At 52.3% G+C, this 18,955-nt stretch overlaps 2 protein-coding genes across 3 annotated transcripts; one reads left to right on the plus strand and one right to left on the minus strand.

The window, feature by feature from the left end:
- Positions 1–9: 9 nt before the first annotated feature.
- Positions 10–6,681, minus strand: LOC119109123 (solute carrier family 35 member E2B). Of its 2 annotated transcripts, XM_037232682.1 has the most exons (7): positions 6,226–6,681; positions 5,769–5,973; positions 5,044–5,179; positions 4,669–4,784; positions 3,576–3,762; positions 1,810–2,010; positions 10–599 (listed from the first exon to the last, which is right to left on the minus strand). In XM_037232682.1, exons 2-7 carry the CDS (start codon positions 5,968–5,970, stop codon positions 392–394), a joined length of 1,050 nt encoding a protein of 349 aa, XP_037088577.1. In that variant the 5' UTR covers positions 5,971–5,973; positions 6,226–6,681; the 3' UTR covers positions 10–391. The 2 variants fall into 2 exon arrangements, with proteins under 2 accessions (XP_037088577.1, XP_037088578.1); XM_037232683.1 differs by lacking the exons at positions 4,669–4,784; positions 5,769–5,973; positions 6,226–6,681 and having other exon boundaries at positions 5,044–5,127.
- A 9,541-nt stretch (positions 6,682–16,222) lies between these two features.
- On the plus strand, positions 16,223–18,315 carry LOC119110382 (glycoprotein-N-acetylgalactosamine 3-beta-galactosyltransferase 1). The gene is made up of 3 exons (XM_037234188.1): positions 16,223–16,581; positions 17,025–17,182; positions 17,970–18,315. Exons 2-3 carry the CDS (start codon positions 17,030–17,032, stop codon positions 18,189–18,191), a joined length of 375 nt encoding a protein of 124 aa, XP_037090083.1. The 5' UTR covers positions 16,223–16,581; positions 17,025–17,029; the 3' UTR covers positions 18,192–18,315.
- Positions 18,316–18,955: the final 640 nt, after the last annotated feature.

The raw sequence follows: 18,955 nt of genomic DNA on the forward strand, positions 1-18,955 counted from the left end.
TGCATACCGCTCAGAGGGATTTCAACAGAAAATAACGCAGAGGGCAATTGCACCGACCCTTCACAACTTACAAAACACAGAGAAGTCGTCTGAGGCGCACAGCGACATACGCACGCTACGAGCCATCCTGTTGCAAAACAACGCGAACGCCGTCTTCACAGCTGCTGAACCTCTCTAGCTCCACCGGCGCGCAGCTCTGGACACGGACGTGGCCAAGCGCAGCCAAGGCCACGTCCGTGTCCGGATGTCGCCGTGCCTGCCAGCGGCGGCAGCACACCAGCCCCGCCGGCTTGCCACCGCCACGCGTAGCTCTGGAGCCGTCGGTCCGGTGCCAGGGCGGGAGTGCATCCCACGGCGTCGCGCTCGCTGGACGGCGCGGGGAGGCTGCACGCTACAGCTGTACGGCGACGCCGTCGGTGGGGCCGGCGGCGAGCGAGGCGCGCCGGCCGCGGGCCGCCGCCCACTCCTGCGCCCGGTTGTAGCAGAGCACGCCCAGCAGCACAGTGGCCGTACCCACGCCGCTCAGCACGGACACAGCGTTGCCGAAGATGAGCACCGAGAACCAGATGAGGAGCGCGCGCTTCACCGTGTTGGCCACGCTGCGGGCAAACATGTCGCGTCACACTGGTACCGACGGGCGAGGCTTGACCGGTACCGCTGACACCAACGGGTGAGGCTCGACCGGTACCGCTGACACCAACGGATGAGGCCCGACCGGTACCGCTGACACCAACGGGTGGGGCCCGACCGGTACCGATGGTACTAACGGGCGAGGCTCGACCGGTACCACTGGCACCGACGGACGAGGCCCGACCGGTACCGTTGGCACCAACGGACGAGACCAGACCGATACCGCTGGCACCGACGGATGAGGCCCGACCGGTACCGTTGACACCAACGGACGAGGCCCAACCGGTACCGTTGGCACGGACAGCCACAGGGTGCGGCACCATCAGTGGCCGACAAGTTAAATATTAGTGCTCGATTTCTGCAGCAGGGGAGCTCCATCGTTTAAGCCAGGACGCGGCGATGTCAAACAAGGTCGTGAGCCTGCACGAAACACCCACCAATCATTACAGACATCGAGCACAGCACGCATGTCCTGCCAGTCATCGGCAACGCAGGCGACGTCATGCACGGAAACATCCACTGACATTTAGCGGCATTTGTCTCGTGACGTGGAAAAAAGTTGCGGGTCGGAATATACTTCAGTTGGGAAAAAGCACCCGGCCACGAGGATGTGTATTTTCACGATTTTATCTTGGGAGTCTGGTTAGGTAGTGTCATTTAGTAACGAGGTAGAAATATGGGACCGAGACAACTGTATTCATACTATATATATATATATATATATATATATATATATATATATATATATACATATATATATATGTGTGTGTGTGTGTGTGTGTGTGTGTGTGTGTATATTCATGCACGACTCATTACACGCTGGAAACGTTATTACATATGTGCAAACGTAACGCACCTGAATTCAAAACTAAGCGATGAGAACGGTTCCGCTTTATTGAAGGATCTCGCCGGAAGATAAAATGACTCGACAAAACAAAAAACTGAGACTGGAGGGCGCAATTGCGAATGAACCGAAAAACAGCCACCCAAATACGTTGTTCTAACCAGTTGCTCTATTCAAGTATTGTTCTCGCCAATCAAATCAAATTTATTGTTTCTATGGCCTCGGTCTGAATCATGCCTTCGTCGAACTCACCGATTATCAGCCAATGAAAATGTTTGCCTAATTGCAGCACGCATATACAAACTATCACGCATCACGCATGTTTTCCGCCCCACCTGTATGTCACAGGACTGATGTAGCCCATGAGAACGTAGGCAGTAAAGCTCTGCATGTGGAAGGAGAGGCCGTTGAGGGCCAGCGCCGACAGAAGCTGCGGCTGCAGCGTGCTCAGCTGCTCCGGGCCCACCAGCAGGTAGGAGACCGGCAGCTGTACCAGCACGGACGACAGCGACGTGTAAAACTGCAGCTCGGTCGGCCTGCGGAACGCGGGTAAAACTGCGGCTTTACGGCCCGCCGAGCGCCGCCAGCACTACAGTTTTCCACATGTCGAGCATGGATAACGCTGCAACTGCATCAGGCAGTGGAGCAGCGGTTTTGGGCACAGGGTCGCAGTCGGAAAAAAGGACATCCGTGACAGAGGAACGCATTTCACACACATTTTAGACATTTAAGGGCTAACGTAATATATTTGGGGGGGGGGGTCATTTTTAACCTTTGGTTGGATACTGGCCTTTATGAATTCACTGTTGGGCGATACATCTGTATCTTTCAAAGCTCCTCCATTGATAAAGTTTACGGGCTCGTTGATGTTTTTGTCTTGCACTAGGTGATCTATTCTCCCCAAATTTATGTTGAAAAACATTGGAATGTTTGCTTACCCGTGACAAACATACCACAGTTCATGTTCATCTTTTACTATTTAAGTGTTCACTGAGTTGTATGCATGCAACCAAAGAGAATGCAAAACCTTGATTGATTTTAAGCAGTCATTTGGAACTGATGCCCCCACTCATTAAGACAAAAACAACCACAGCACACATACCTCCTGTATAATATACGTTCATGCACTTTTGTAATATCGCAAACAGAGGAAAGCCATGCAGTCTATTGACCATGTTTATCCAGAGGGGATGGTGGCGGGGTGGGATGTGTCACTTAATGACAATTTTCTATCTTTTCATCAAGCTAAAGCAATTCCATTTGGTGATGCTTCCTGGCCATCAATTTAAAACATCCTTTTAGCACATAACGTGAGCTATGACTTGCCATTTGCGTGATAGGCGTGCTCATGACATTACCAGGGGATCTTGATTCGAGAAAATAAATACATGTTTGTTTGCTATTTTTCACAACATTTCTATTTCTTTTGCTTTTATCAAGCTCATACCTATGAACGAATATTTTCTACCGATGTTGAACGTTCGGATTACGACCTGGAAAGTTAATATCGTGTGACACTCTCAGTACTCTGGCTGTGAAGAACAGTGTTGTTCAGCCATTTTACAGCAGTGCGTCAAAATTGTCTCACCAAAAGGCACCAATGCGAACACAATGCCTTCTGCAAATGCACGGAGACCAGGATCGGCGGGAAATTTAATATGTTCACCAGCGAGCGGCCGTAATTATGAACATTGTATGGTGTTAATTCCACCGTAAGACCATATTCAAAATTTTATGTTGGCATTGATCTAACTCTCCAGCACCCTGCACTCAATGCCAATTACAAAATAGTTTGAATATGTGCAGCAATGTCAAATGCAGAAATAATTAAACAATTTGAAATGGGTTGCTTAGATGAGGCGAACTGCCATTTAACCAAACAATTTGCTCTGTTCAGTTTGTTTATGGTGTTTGAACCTTCCATCCATTTTCTGTCCGAATTGGTCCAAACCCCTTTGATACCTTAAAGCGCGGAGTTGCCGCATGCACGTTTTTCATATGTAACTCCAGCAAATGGAAACAAGGTCAACTATGACCCGTCAAAACTTGAAGAAAAAGCACAAATGGAGCTATCCACCGATCTGACGGCACAAGAACTCACGTGTACTTGTACTTCTCGCCAGAGATGAGCAGCTTGGAGTACACATTCTGACAGCACTCAGCTAGGTTGGTGCAGATGGCAGCACTGAAGCCACGAATGTCGAAACTCAGCTCATTGGAGGAACACAGTGCCAGTCCCAGCATCACCGGCACCAAGGAGCAGTTCACCACCAGACTTGTCACCTCGCCTGAAGAGCGCCATAGACTCATATGACGTCATCACACGGCGCCGGACCCTTCAACACAGACACCACACAGCAGTTCGTCAGCAGACCCGTCGTCTCGCTCGTCAAATGACGTCATCACACAGCACTGGTCCCTGCTTCACCAGGGACTATCCTCTTACCTGACAAGTGTCACATGTCATCGTCGCACACTAGTAGAACATCATATTTTTGTTCTCAATCCGGTAAGAAGAATGTTCATCACACATCTGGCACGTCCTGATTCGACCAATATTATTGACATTAAAAAAATCATAATACTCTGAATGGTGGATTTCTGGGAGCAGACCGCACACTGACCAGCGCTCATTGGGAGCACTGACCACACCATCTGATCATGAAATTTGAGGCCAACAGCAGAATTTTAGAACACAGCTTAATGTGACGCAACACCTGGAATGGTATGCTTTGTCTCACATCACCTGATGTTTACATGCTCAAAAAGTGAGCAATGAAGTGACTGGGACATACTCCACTATGGGGGGGGGGGGGAGGAGGGGCATTCAAGGCATATCACCAAAATTTTCACCAGGGGAGGGACACATTTCCAATTGTATCTTGACTCCTGCGATTTGGACTAAAGCCTTGCAAATCACCCAGTATCTAGTGCAATATGCTCACCTCTCTGAAAGCAAGCATACATCTTGCTACATAAATCTTTTACTCTCAGTCTCTGCTGCTGTGTTATGATTCCATTATTTTACCTGGACTGAGCAGGTGGGATGTGATGACATTTTTTTTTTAGCCAACAGATCACAGAAAGCTTGTCAGACAATGCTTGTTATACACTTAACCAATGGTGTGTGTCTCTGTATTTGTATTTGCTTCATCCATTGTTTCTTGTCCACCTAGATTTGCTGAATCACCTACCCAGCATGCAACGTGAGATGACGACAGTGAACAGAGGCGCTGAGCTCTTCACTGTTTCTGTGAAGCTCACAGCCACAAACTTCAGGGAGACAAGGCTCAGGACAACTGTGGCGAACCTGGTGGAACACACAGCAAATTATGCAGATCACCATGCATCTCACATGCACAAAGCAGATGCACCAGACAATAAATGTCCACCCCTGCATTCCATCAATTTGATGTTACTCCATTGTTTGCATGCCAGCCATGAAAGAGTAGGTGGGTGAAGCACACTGCAGGATGTAATGTAATTCACCATTATGACAAAATGAGAAACATGATCAAATGGTGCCATGGAGATAAATGCAATGAAAACAAGAAACTGGAAATAAGTACCTCAGGATGCCTACGACTAGCATGTTCAACAAGAAACTTGGTGACCTGATGCTTCTGGAAGACTGTGTTGTAAAAAGTGAAGTCACATTCAGCTGAATAAAGCCACAGACTGTAGTGACCAGCAGCTGGCATACGCCTGAAACAAAAACATGGTTTGCACCTGTGCAAAATAGCCTAATGGACAAGTGTTCCAGGTATGTCTATTTAATGAATGATCAATGATGTTTTGGTTAAAATAGCCACTTCCGAAAAAAACATAGGTACCTTTGCTGACAGAGCATTGCAAAATAACAGAAACCACATGACATGGCCCTAAATCATGCAGAGTACGGGTTGGTATGAACTTAGCAGGTAACCAGAAAGTGAGAACTCAAGTGGAAGTTATGTCTTCCATGATAGAGATGATGCACATACCGAATGACTGTAAATAGTCTACACAGTTTGGGAATCAATGAATACCTCACAAACCATGGGGTCATGACTTGCCATGATATGAAACATGACATGAAATGTCTTAAACAAACAAAAAACACAAGAAGCTTAGAAAAGCTTAAAGCAGCAAGGTATGTTTACAATGATTATGATAGCAAAGTCAAATTTGAAACATCATGATATAAGCACCTTACATGCTATCAGGATGAAAGCAAATAACAAAACCCATGGGAATATGACTTGCACTATACATAGATTCAAACACAAGACATGATGCAACAGATGCACATTACCTAATACAGTTGGATCTCCATTCAAGTAACTGAGAATGTACTTGTTTAAGAACAGGGTACATCCTGAAAATATGTACCAAAGGCACAGAACTGTGATGCCCCCAATGCTTAGAAAACCCTTTTGCCTGTGCTCAGCACCATCTGTTAGGTCCTTGGAATGTGTAGGTAGCAAGGATACCCTACTTTCTTCTTTGCCATCCATAACCTGAAACAAAGTGGTTGAGCTCATTGCTGTGTTATCTTCCAAAGAGCTCTGGCAATCATTTTTATACAGAATAAATACATCACTCTTATACATAGCACAGGCAGGCACCACTTATAAGTAATTGTGTGGGAAATGTTCCCTTGCAAATTTGTGCACTTTCAAATCTTGCTCCTTACTGAAACATTAAGTCACACAATGCTTCAGCCACCACAGCCCCCTGTGAAATACAAACAAAATCAGACCACCACATACCTATTTGACCAGGTACTTTGCTTCGTTCGGTCAACAATGCTCTACCCAGATGCAAGCTCCATTGCAGAGCCTAATCAGCAGCACGCCGCTGACGAGTTTTAGGACCAGCAAGGCTAGTACGTCGTGGCGTACCCAACCACGTGAAATTTTTCAGGAAAAGAGGAGCAATCATGCAAATAAGGCCACCATTTGGCTATTGAGGACAGCTTCACTCCAGCAATTCACAGCATCTCCATACGGCTCCCGAGCATCACGATGCCCATAACAATAGACTGGCTATTGCCACTTGTCGCCGCGAGCGTCATAAGCGACCCGGGGAAAGCCAAGCGAGGGCATATTGATCACGAACGCACATACTGGCATGAGACTGACTGAAAATGACGTTGATAGATATAAGGCCTTCTGACAAATATTTTTCCAAGACACAACGCGGAATAGACCGCGTATCTGCAACGTGAGTTTATAACACGGTGATATAGTTCACTTTTTGTCCAGAAACATCACCAGGAGGAGCGCATCGGGGAGTGAATGCACGGGCTAGAGGACTTAATATTAATGTCCTGAACCCGTTTGGAGTGAGATCAAGCTGTGATGATAAACATTTCGTGCAGATACGTTGCATGTTATTTAGTGTTTTTTGTTTTGGTGATTTGCAGCTTGAAAGCGGTTTCTAAGTATATTAATGCACATGCTTCCAACTTGACGTCATATACGTCGCTACCACGTCCGCCTATATTTGTTCTGCCCCCCCCCCCCCCCGCAGGCAAACATACCTCTGATGAGATGATGATACATAAAAGCGCGTTCTAAGCTGCGTATATAGCTGAGAACCAAAAAATTGAATATCTAATACTTTATAGATACCTTTTACTAAAAAATTTGGGTCCAGTATTCGAAACAGAGGTCAATACAAAACATCTTGATAGCAATTCATTCATGGACACTTGAGGCAGTGCTGACGCAGCAGAAATGTTGGGATTTTCTTGCGCTGCGTCCGGAAGTGCAACAGGAGTCCGTGAGCCGCCAGTGTTCGGGGGATTGCATTGCGCGTGGTTATGTGGAACCTCGTCGTCTGCAAGATCTGTGTTTGTTGAAGGTACGTATTGATCTGTCACCTTGCCAGTGGTGAGCACTACGTACCATTTGTGCTTTTAGGAATTTCGGCACCGCCGGCATAGGCCTCTTACTCAGTAGCAGTAACAATCCGTATCAGTTAAAACTGGCAAAAATCATACGATAATGTTACTAGTACATGCACGGGACATTCTTGAATTCCTCTGACGTTTCTATATAACCTTGTGCCTTATACATTGTCAATTAATGACACTGTCCGTCACTTTTTTGCTAACCCAGTTTCCACGATGTCGCTGCCGTAGGCCTCACACTTCCTAAAACGTCCTGAATCAATTAAATCTAGCAGGCAAACCATACAACAATGGTATCAGAAGATGTACCACACATTTATGAATGCCTCACTTGTTCACCAGAGGTGCTGTACCATTAGACGTACCTGAACACCTCCAACGCTGAAAGACCGTCCGCTGTTCCATATGATGTTAAGGTATGCGTGATTTGTTGAGGGGCGCGGACGAGTCCATGAACCTTGCCCATGTTTTTTCCAGGCCCTTTTTCACGGATTTTTTATGCTTTATTATGTGCTCATGAATTCAAAATGCTATAAGAAAAAAGTCTCCAGCTTCTGGATTTTTGTTGTTAAAAATTAAAAATTCTCACATTGGGTTAACGATGTTTAATATACCGGGTAGTGCTGGCTAAACGAAGTTGTGGCGCTAAACGCCTATTACATTGACATAATATTTCGCATCTTTTAAAGATGAGCATAGGTCATCAGTTCCACGGTCCAAATGTAAAATTCCGTATGCTCATTTCTGGCCATTGTGGGTTCTATGTCATTTGGTTCGTCTCTTCGTGCTGAGCTCGATATTTAAACCAATAGATGAAATTTTCAAAAACTTTAAGCTGGAAGAAGGGGCTAAAAATTCGTGAACATTTCCATTGATTGTTTATATAACCGAAATAAGCATGGAGAGATAAATCAGCTGACACAAAAACGCAAAATGGTAAAAAATTAGCAGATGAGGTTTTACTGTTCGACGCCCACCTGCTGCAGGTGGGCATTAGCATCTCAGTGGTGCTTCATCATAAAGGTATGATAGCTTCCGAAAACATGATAACATAAATTTATCTTTTTTGGCCCAAGCAGGGATCTTTTGCGCAACAAAAAATTGACTCCATGGACGAAATCCTGGATCATCCCTTTCGGCGAAAGGACACCAAAGCCTTCATTTCGGCGGACCACATCTTTTTCGAGAGTGACCTATTCAAACGGGACCTGCTTTTATTTCTAAGGGGAGCCGTGATGTATTTCTTTCCTACCCTGTCCAAACCCTGGATCAACCCGTACGATGCAGGGGCACATAAGGCATTCATTGCGGAAAAGCAATTTTATTTTAAGAGGCGCCCGATTCCAGGGGCATCTCAGAGGGCCCCAAAAGGTCGATTTTCATGAGACAACAATCCCAAGGGAGCAGCACAATGTTCGAACGTTTTCATTGCCTAAGTCCGGGATCGGCTTATTCGGCCATGGGTCACCAACGCTTTTTTGGCACCATAACTTTATTTTCAAGAGGCACCGTAGCCCAACGTATCAATCAAATGACCCGACATCTTCATCCTCAAGGAGCAACAAAATCAGGGACAACACAACTTGTGGGTTACAGCCTGGCGGCATTCTAGGTCGACCCTTTCGGCGAAGAGATACAAAAAACCTTAAATTTCGGGTATCATATCCTGCACTTTGAACAGACACCCAATTATAGGCACGCAATACAAAGTGCCCCAAAACACTCAATTTAAAGTGACGTAAAGTTCAGCGGCAACCAAAAATTTCTCTTTTTTTCACGAGGAACCAGGGGCGCCATCATTGGGGGGGAGGGGGAGGGGCACGTGGCCAACATTACAGAATTCGGTCCCGAGGGGTCGACGCTCAAGGGTACCATCGCAGGGCCCGAGAGGCAGGCCGGGGCAAATGATGAGACCCCAATCAGAAGGCGGTACTCCCAAAAGTCAGTCGGAGGGCGTCTTAGGCCGATGGGAGGGGGGGAGGGGGGGGACAGTGAGAGCCTCTATGTCAGTCAGGTGAACGAGACCACCAATACCAAGCAGTGGGCTTTCCACCGGTCTGGGCCCTGAGACCCCTTTCCCAAGTTGGCTCAGGGCCTGGGCCTGCAAATAATAAGCCAAAAGTTTTTGTATGACTTTGGTCCCCAAGACAGTGGAGGGTCGGTGTGCTGATCAGGGGCTCACAGTGCTCGACAGGGATAACCGTACCGGCAATGAGCCTGACGTCAACCAGGGGCATATTTGCTGAACAGGGACACGTGACGTGGCGTTCACGTGATCCAAGGTCACAAGGTCAAGGAGACAAAATTTTCACAAAACAGAAGTCTGGACAATGAAGGAATTCTCGCTTTGTCTCAAATACAGCAATGTGTGTGTGCTGGATCGCTTCTATGACTGCACGAGATGCGAGTCATTAAAATATGTAACCCGCAGTCACGGCTTCCCCCAATACCCCAGGTCGAAGCTCCGAAAGCAGACGCCGAATCGAGCTGAAAATGGCATAGGTCAATTGCGTGCACCATATATCCCACAGGCGAGCATATACCAAAGAATGAGGGCTCAGCGTATATATATATATATATATATATATATATATATATATATATATATATATATATATATACATATATCCTCCTCTCGTATATATATATATATATATATATATCTATATCTATATCTATATCTATATCTATATCTATATCTATATATCTATATATATCGTGAAACCGAATAAAGTGCATTGTCCCAACCAACAGTGATGGTACAGAAAGCAATTTAACTTTCATGTTTCAATTCAGTCTGTGATAAAAAGACTGAGACATCGCTCTTGAATGTCCCAAAATAGGGCTCGCACGTACAACTTATACGCAAGAAATCTTTACACTTTTAGGCCATCCAAATATACAGGAGTTTGCGAAGGCATAATTCCCTCAATATCATCGGGGTACTGCAAGTGCACAAAGTGTCAATATATGAGGACCACCGCATTCCAAAACAGTGTTTTGGGAGGGGGGTACACAACTAATCCCATTGCGCTGTTCAAAGCAGCGTAATGAGGTGAGTTAATATGTTTTGCTTTCGTTTGACATGGTTCTTCCCTAGATACGCTAATCGTAATGCTGGTAGGAACTTTTTGTTTGCGTTATGTTTTGGCATGCTTACCTCTTGGTCGTGTTTGTTGGGCTCAAAAGCGCAGAGCTTTGATTTGTAGCCACCAAAAAGATGCTTCGTATATTTAGCCAACTCCTCTCCCAGCTGATGACAAGACTTTGCCATTGGCAAAGTGCGATTACATGGCCCAGCCGAAGCTACCGGGGGAGTTACGACCTCAGCGGCGCGCACAGAGCGGGCAGGTGATGAACGTGACACAGGCCGCTACTGGACCGTTCCCTGGCACCACTAAAGGGAGGAATACGGCCAAATGTGGCATTCATGCAAGACCTACACAGCTACCGTCAGTAAAACACAGATGCCGGAGTGTAACGACGGATTCCTGATGTGTTTGTGCGTCGGAAATTCCCGGACCACGGCCCCGAGTTGCATGTCCAATAGGTCGGCACTTCGCCCGTTTATTACGAGCGTTTTCCCGAAATCTTTGGCCGCAGCAGATGAGCCCATGACTGTTCCTGGCGTCGAAGCCGGTCCTGAAGCGGCGCCAGAGCCGATCCTGCAGCGACGCCGGAGTCGGTCCTACAGCGACGCCAGAGCCGGTCCTGCAGCGGGGCCAGAGCCGGTCCTGCAGCGGCGCCAGCTGGCAACCGACGCCGACTCATCGCGGGCCGCAGCCCTCTGGGGTATGACCGGTCTTCCGCGCCCACGTCTCACAGACGTAGAACAGGAGGTCGGCGAGCATGGCCGCCTGGCCGTCCTGGCTGCCGTCCAGCGTGATTGTCGGCACGGACGTCAGCGGCGGCTGTAGAGCCTGCGTGCGCCGGCCGAACTCAAGCTCTTTCTCCAGGGAGACGTCCGAGACGGCGCACCGGCTCACCGTCTCCCAGTCGAGCCCAGCTGCGCGCACGCAGCCGGGCGCCGTCGCGTTCAGTGTCTCGTAGTCGGCCATCAGGCAAGTGACCGCTTCCAGCCGAGCGTCCGTGGTGCGCGTGTCGTAGATGACGCACGCGTGCAGCCGGTTACCCCAGCACTCCTCGGGGCCGTGCTGGCACGTGACGCTGGGGCCGGCGTCCGTGGCGTTCGCCGTCGCCTTGCCCCAGGGCACGAAGCTCGGTGCCAGGACAGCGGCGCCGACGCGGCGCCAGGCCGGCGCCAGCTGTTCGACGACGAAGTGGCGCGAGTCGGGACACAGGGCCTCGTAGTAGACGACCACGTCCAGGGGCGGAGCCGGCGGCGTCTGCGCCGGGGCCGGGCCGACGGTGGCCAATAGGATGGCAAGCGGCAGCAGCATGACACCGGTCGACGGATATACGGCTGGGATGAGCCGAACAACTACTTATATCGATGCCCGCCGACGAACAGGTGCGGCGGTCCCACGCGATAATCAGTGGGATTCCGCGCGTCGCACGCGAGGAGGCGCCTCGCCGGTCACCCTGTCCGCGTGGCCAGCTGCCCCGGCTGGCGGCCGTGGCGCACACCGGGCTGAGGACGGCGACCGAGTCGGCCCGGTGCCCTCGCCTGGCTCGGCTCCCGGCCACATTCCCGCAGAGCACTGCTGGGCCGTCGGTGGTGCCGCCTGTGCCGCTCTCGGGGGCAGCACAGCGACGGTGGAGGTGTCGCCGCTGCCTTCAGCGGGCGCTGGGCGGGGCCGGCGTGCTGGCGTGGAGAAAATCCTGCTGCGAGACGCCATACAGCGACGAAATCAAATCACACAATCACACAGAGTCGCACACCTTACCACCAGCACCAACACCACCAGCACCGACGACGCACACCTTACTGGTGCGTTGGCTGGTGCAGCGCCACTCTAATTCAACGGTACTGCGATGCAATTCTTCGCGATAACTAAGCAGAGGAAGCGTACCACGTGGGCCAATGATAAGACAAAGAGCTCTCGCCAACACCGATTGTCACCAGCGTGAGCGTGAATGAACAAGGTCTTCATTTATACACGCATGCTACCGGCTACAGTGTTATATTATTACGATTTGTGTTGCAATAATGTAAACGTGGCGTAGGCCTTAAAGGTTCCAGCCTAGCGTTTCAGGATGTAAGGCGAGATCGAAAGTTATCATTACTTAGATCCTGCATTGCTGAAATAGTGTCGCACGAGTGAAGATGCAATGTAGCCTATTCAGGACACTGTTCATGTCATTTGAATTACTAGAATTATTGCTTTGCCTTATCACTAGTGCAATGCCCAAAAGCAAAGCTGTAAGGACAGGTAAGAATAAGCAGTAATTATTGGCTGTAAACTAAGACAGTATGGCGCAAGTAGCTCGTACAATCATCAAGGACACCGAATAGGTAGTTTTTTTCTGAGGAAAGGCTGATGACTATATGGGCAATGTTGTAGGGCCAACGCAAAAGCCGACATCAATATAGGACCAGCGCTCAGCTGTCCCACACATTGATCCAGGTCTTTATTAATGCTGGGAAAAAACTGCGACTCCTCGACAGGCGAGCGCCAGCGTGGCGATCTGTCATGGGGCCCAGCTGCCGGGTGACGCAGTACAGCCTGCGCCTCATGGCTTGTGGAGCCAGCGCCAGTGTGGCGATCTGTCATGGGGCCCAGCTGCCGGGTGGCGCAGCACAGCCCGCGCCTCATGGCTTGTGGAGCCAGCGCGGGCGATTAGACCACGACACCTCCTCCGAGCACCTCCTGGAAGGCGCAGCCTTCTAAGGCTTCTAAAATTGGGCTCCAATGTGGGGAGAAATATTAGTGTCCTGACACTAGGTCTGCGCCTGTCTCCGAGATTCGAACTCAGGGTCACAGCACGCGCGTTGGCTCCAACTTTGACTCCGCGCACCACAATGCATACACGCGTTGCACATTGATCGAGATAGGTAACCCGAGTATACCGAGATAGGTAATAGGCAATTGTATATGTAATACTATGCAGGCTGGTCTAAACTGTGTTTGCTAATGTGGCAACTACATAACGCAAAGTCATGCTGCGTTGGGCGTCACGCGCATACCCGATGAAACCAATGCATTAATGCTCTTCTGGAATAGGGCTGAAGATGAGTGCCCTGCTGTGCCAAGTTATTAGTACGTTTATTGCGCCGGTGCGCGGTCAATCGCTCCATCTGGCGCATCACACTATGAGCTCGTGTGTAGTTCAAATCGACAGGCCTTATCGATGTGTCGTCATCCGGCAATCGCGGGGATGCCGGGCCGCAGAGCTGAGTCAGGTCGCCGATCCCCGGGCGTCGGAGCCGCCGGCCTGACCGGCAGGTCCGGGGCTTATCAAGGCGCGCGACCGCCCATCGTCCCTGGGCACGCACTGCTCGGAGTCACCAGCGTCTGTCGGGCGCCGACCGCGTGCACCTGTTGACACGTGCCGGGTCTGGCGAAGACGAAGACGAAGACGAAGAAGACGGGCTGGTGGCGGCGACAGGAAGGCCTGGCTGCTCGCACCCGCCGGGATCCGTCCAGCCGTGCCAGCAGCGCGATCGGCCAGCGGACAGCACCCCTGGGGCGGCCACGGCCGTGTCGGTAACCTCGTCATGACCTGGCGACCGTCCTCACGGCCGCGGCGGGGGCCGGAATGCTCTAAGTTTCGATAGCACGAGCGCACACAATCCACGTCACTTACGTCGCTATAAATGCATTTCCAGCTCGCCGGATCGGCAATTTTACGAGATCCGATGGTTCATGGCTTATGGATCCGATATCCTACGGATCCAATACTGCTGTTGTGGCGGCCCTGAGGCGTCGTCATCGGAGCGTGACTGACACGGTTTGATTCTGTGGCATCATTCTGTACGACAGCCGGGGGTTTTCAACGCCGGCTGGGAGGTGTCGGTGAGTTGGCGCTGGTAGGGACATATCGTTACAGTAGTTTAGTGTTTGTTTTGTGCCTGCTTGTGTTACTGTATATCAACTAATTTTAATAATTTATTTGTCGTAAAATATATATTAATAATTTATGTGTAAAATAATATATACATATATATACATATGTATATATACATACATACATACATACATACATACATACATACATATAAACTTCCGAGGGTGTAATCAGGCGTCCCTGATTTACACCGGCCCTATTTGCAATTGGTTGCATGGTTGAAGTAATGCGACAGATCTTGATTGAAAGGGCAATGGACTGTTTGTAATTGTGAACGAGTGAGGACTTGTTCACACTAAAAGGTAATGGCTTGAAAGGTAAAACTAGGCTTGAAGCATGCCCAGACAGACATTCAAGCGTTTACAGGCACGCACTTTGCTGTTTTTGTCTTCCAAATAATCCATATATATCGATGTTCATCAATGACCGCTAGAGACTGCCTGTCAGCCGTACCAAATTACCACTTGCCCCACATCGCTAAGCCGGGTGGGAAATTCAAGAGGAAGCGTCTTTTTGGTGCGCTGTGCAACGCAGTGCAGTACGCAGTGCAGAAGTGTCACACAGTTGCTGTCAAAACTAAGCTCTGCTCCCTCGGTCCGGTCTAAATGTCGTGAACAAGTATTTGTAGGCCCTTATTACCAGCACGCAGCGATGCACTTTCACAAAATAAGTTTGAGGTGGGAAGGGGTGAACAGCGAAAATTGATTAACCTACGCTAAAATGCGTTAATAAATGGTTTCCACCCCGGTTTTGTCTAATTTCTTCTCACAGTTGAGGGAAGGGACTTGAACCCCCCCCCCCCCCATCTGTATGGGAAACTACGCCCCTGCCGGAACGGCTTCCTATAGCGGCGTGTGACAACACGTCAACTGTCCTTGCAAATGGCTGATATGTATTGATCTTGTCCCCGGTCGTCAGTTGCCTGACTGGCCGTGAATGATGCATGTCATCGATTCAGCTCCCAGCACGCAAGCATTTTCGCCGCGAGCAGCACATGCCAGCTCCGGCCGTTAGCAGCTGTGTCAGGTGCAGCACTACTCCCGCAAACCACCTGTGGGAACGCAGCTGTCTGATAACTTATTGGCAATGCTGCCACCTCTCAGCGAAACGCATCGGTTCGCTCAGGCCCGGGGAGGAACGGAAGAGCCAGCCGACCCCCGGCGCCGCGTGCTCTGAGCGGTGCCCGGCGTCGCGGCGGGAGGCCCGCGCCGGGGCGGAGAGTCCGCGCGCGCTGCTCGCCGGAAGGCAGCGCCGCTGGCTGGCAGATACGGCCGACGGGCGCCGCGCGGTCGGCCGGCAGCGCCGATAGCCGGGCGTCGGCGGACCGGGCGCGGCGGCCGGGTCAGGCGCACACTGATCAGTGTCGGCGCGGGCGAGATCCGCCGTGTGCTGCACCTTTATCGTGCGACGACAGGGCAACGCCGTCGCTCGTTCGCGGATTGCACTCGGCCGGGTCTGCCTGTGGAGAGCACAGTTCGCGTGACGTCACAGACGTCACACCGGCTCTTTACAGGGCGGCCGTCGGCTGGCCGGCGCCGCGCGGCACGCCATGGCCCCCTGACACCGATGGCGTACCAGCGAGATGTCCTGCGCCTGTTCGCCGGCTCGTGCGCCTGTGGCTTCCTGCTCGGCCTGTTGTGGGGAGGGCCGACGGCACCACGGCCGCCGCCGCCGCCGCCGCTGCTCCCCGCTGGAGACTTGGCCGGGCTGTACCCCGGCTGGCTGCGGCGGCAAGGACTGGCGCGCGCGCTGCGGCCGCCCGGCGCGCCATCCGAGGCGGCCGCGCTAGCGGCGCGCGTCACCGTGTTCTGCGCGCTGCGTCACGACGAGGCGGCGCAGGGTGCGGTGGCGGCGCGCCGCACCTGGCTCCGCCACTGCGCCGACGCCGTGGAGTACGGCCGTCGCGCAGCAGACTCGGTGACGGGCGAGACACCGGCCGGCCCAGCGCGACTGCTTCACCTGCTGCGTCAGCTGCGCCAGCCGCTGGCTGGCCACCATTGGCTGCTGCTGGCCTCCGACAGCAACTTCGTGCTGCTGGAGAGCCTGCGCCGGCTGCTGGCGCCGCTGACGCCGACCGAGCCGCACTACCTGGGCCACCCGGGGCGCGTCGGCGGCCGGCTGGTGAACCTGGCCGCCGCCGGCGTCGTGCTCAGCGTCGGCACGCTTCGGCTGGTCTGGGAGGCCGACCGGCTGGGACGCTTCGACGACCTCGACCCGAGCCAGAGCGAGGAGGTCGCGCTCGGTGAGGCTGCCTGGCCCGCCGGCCGCGCACGTGACCGCTAAGGTGTGGGGCGACGCGGCGCAGGCGCCCCGCCGCGCCACGCGTCGAGCGGTGGTCGCGCCAAACGCCGCTAGTTCGGATAATATAATCAGGTTTCTGATCACAGGCAGAATGGCTGATGGCTCACGTATCACCTGCGTAATATCCGATGCCCGTGTGTTATGCGGGTATGCGTGGGATTCGGCAGAGTGTCGCGTAAAGCAGAATATGTGTGCCCCACCAGCGACGTGTCAGGTGTCATGCACATATTGCGAGTCGGGTCACATGACATCTGCAAGATGTTACTTTTCACGCCACATAGGAGCTCTTCATGGCTCGTCGACATGACACTAGTTCTCGCCCGACACGACGTTCTCACTGCCGCGATGTTCTCAGACCGTCCTCACGTGGTGTGCGGCTCCCAGGTGACATGATGTCGGTGCTGGCGATCGCACCACGTGACACGCGAGACGCCGGCGGCCGGCCGCGGTTCCTGCCGCTGCCGCCCAGCGCGCTCTACCTGCCATCGGCGCGGCGTCGGTTCCAGTCGTTCTGGCGCGACAGCGTGTACCCGCTGACGGAAGTGAGACTTCGCCGCATCGGGCGCGCGTTCGGTGGACGGCAGGCAGACTCCGACGGAGGTCGGGGAGACTTCTGCCCCGGTGCAGTATGATTCGCACTGAACTCAGTTTTGAGCCAGCCGAGTATAGAGCGGAGGCGGGAAAGGGCGGCCTATCCCAGGAAGGACATCAGTTGTGTGCTTTCAACTCCATATGACACATGTGACGACTGTTGGAAACCTTGACATCGGGGTCCTTACCTCAACTGTGAGGCATTTCCCCTTCGGCTCATAAGCAGTTCACTAAGTGATCCGAGGAACCCTGCGGCACGCAGCACATTCCCGCGTGTAGACGTTCACCGACCGCGGTAAGTCTCTGTGGACCGAGTCGTGGCGCCCTTGGCCGGCGTCTGACCGTAGCGAGTCTCTGTGGACCGAGTCGTGGTGCCCTTGGCCAGCGTCTGGCCGTAGTGAGTCGCTGTGGACCGAGTCGTGGCGCCCCTGGCCGGCGTCTGGCCGTAGCGAGTCTCTGTGGACTGAGTCGTGGCGCCCCTGGCCGGCGTCTGACCGTAGCGAGTCCCTGTAGAACGAGTCGTGGCGCCCTTGGCCAGCATCTGACCGTAGTGAGTCCCTGTGGAACGAGTCGTGGTGCCCTTGCCCAGCGTCTGGCCGTAGTGAGTCTCTGTGGACCGAGTCGTGGCGCCCTTGGCCAGCGTCTGGCCGTAGTGAGTCTCTGTGGACCGAGTCGTGGCGCCCCTGGCCGGCGTCTGATCGCGGCGGGCGTCGTTGACGTCCCCCTCCCTGGCCGCAGGAGCGGCTCTGCTGCAGCCCGGAGGCGGTAACGTTCGGCCGGGTGGCCTGGACCCGCATGTACCTGCTCGAGTACATGGTGCACCACGTGACCACAGACGGCCGGCGGCGCCGCATCGGCGGTAGTAACGGCACCTCTGCAGAGAGATCAGCGCCTTCGGATCGCGGCAGCGGTCTGGTCGGCCCGGCCGAGAGTGAGGCTTCGGCTGGTGCAGCCCTCTGACCAGGCGACTTTTGGGACACGTTGTCGCAGCCAGATCATCCGCCGTGTGTGCTTGGTCGGGCTCACCGTCTGGTGGACGTGGCTTTACTGAGATTAGGGGCAGGGTTTGCAATGCAATCGATGGGTACACTTTGTCTTACTCGCTAGTCGTTAAGAAGTGAACAACCGAGTGCACCAGCGCATAGACTTTGACTAGCTGGCGGCACCCGTTACTGGCAAGCGCTTCCAGCAGCTCTTGCTGTTTCACGCCGACTATGTGGGGCTCGTCGACAAGCGTCGACCGCGATCTGGCCGTGGGACATGACACGACTGTGCGCGACGTGACGGGCTGTGCGGACATGACTGAATGGCCCTTTTCGTAATCAAGGTATAATGATCTTCCATAACCATTCATTAGAGGGCGTACCTCTCCCCAGCCCTGGCAGCCTGTTGCCGTGCTAAACCAGAATAGCATTGCCTTTTTGCTCGTACTATTCTCTAGTCTGTGCAATAAATAGGGGTTTCGACACTACTGATATCAGTCTATCTGCGCAGTACGCAGGGTTTTCGACGCCACTAACATGAGTCTCAGTTATATCGCCAATCCCCGTCGCATGAAATACATTTCCGGTGTAAGCACGTCCCGTGATATTATTGGTCACGTGACAGAGGAGAAAACCAAACGAACCCACCGTACTTAGGGCTGCAACGCGCCTCGAACAGTCCAGCGCGTTTGCGGCAATGTTGCTTGTTGGTCGCTGTTGCCCCACCGCAAGTCGCGAGGT

Source organism: Pollicipes pollicipes, unplaced genomic scaffold (genome assembly GCF_011947565.3).
Source record: "Pollicipes pollicipes isolate AB1234 unplaced genomic scaffold, Ppol_2.1 Scaffold_7231;HRSCAF=8579_pilon_pilon_pilon, whole genome shotgun sequence".
NCBI classification, from domain to species: domain Eukaryota; kingdom Metazoa; phylum Arthropoda; class Thecostraca; order Pollicipedomorpha; family Pollicipedidae; genus Pollicipes; species Pollicipes pollicipes.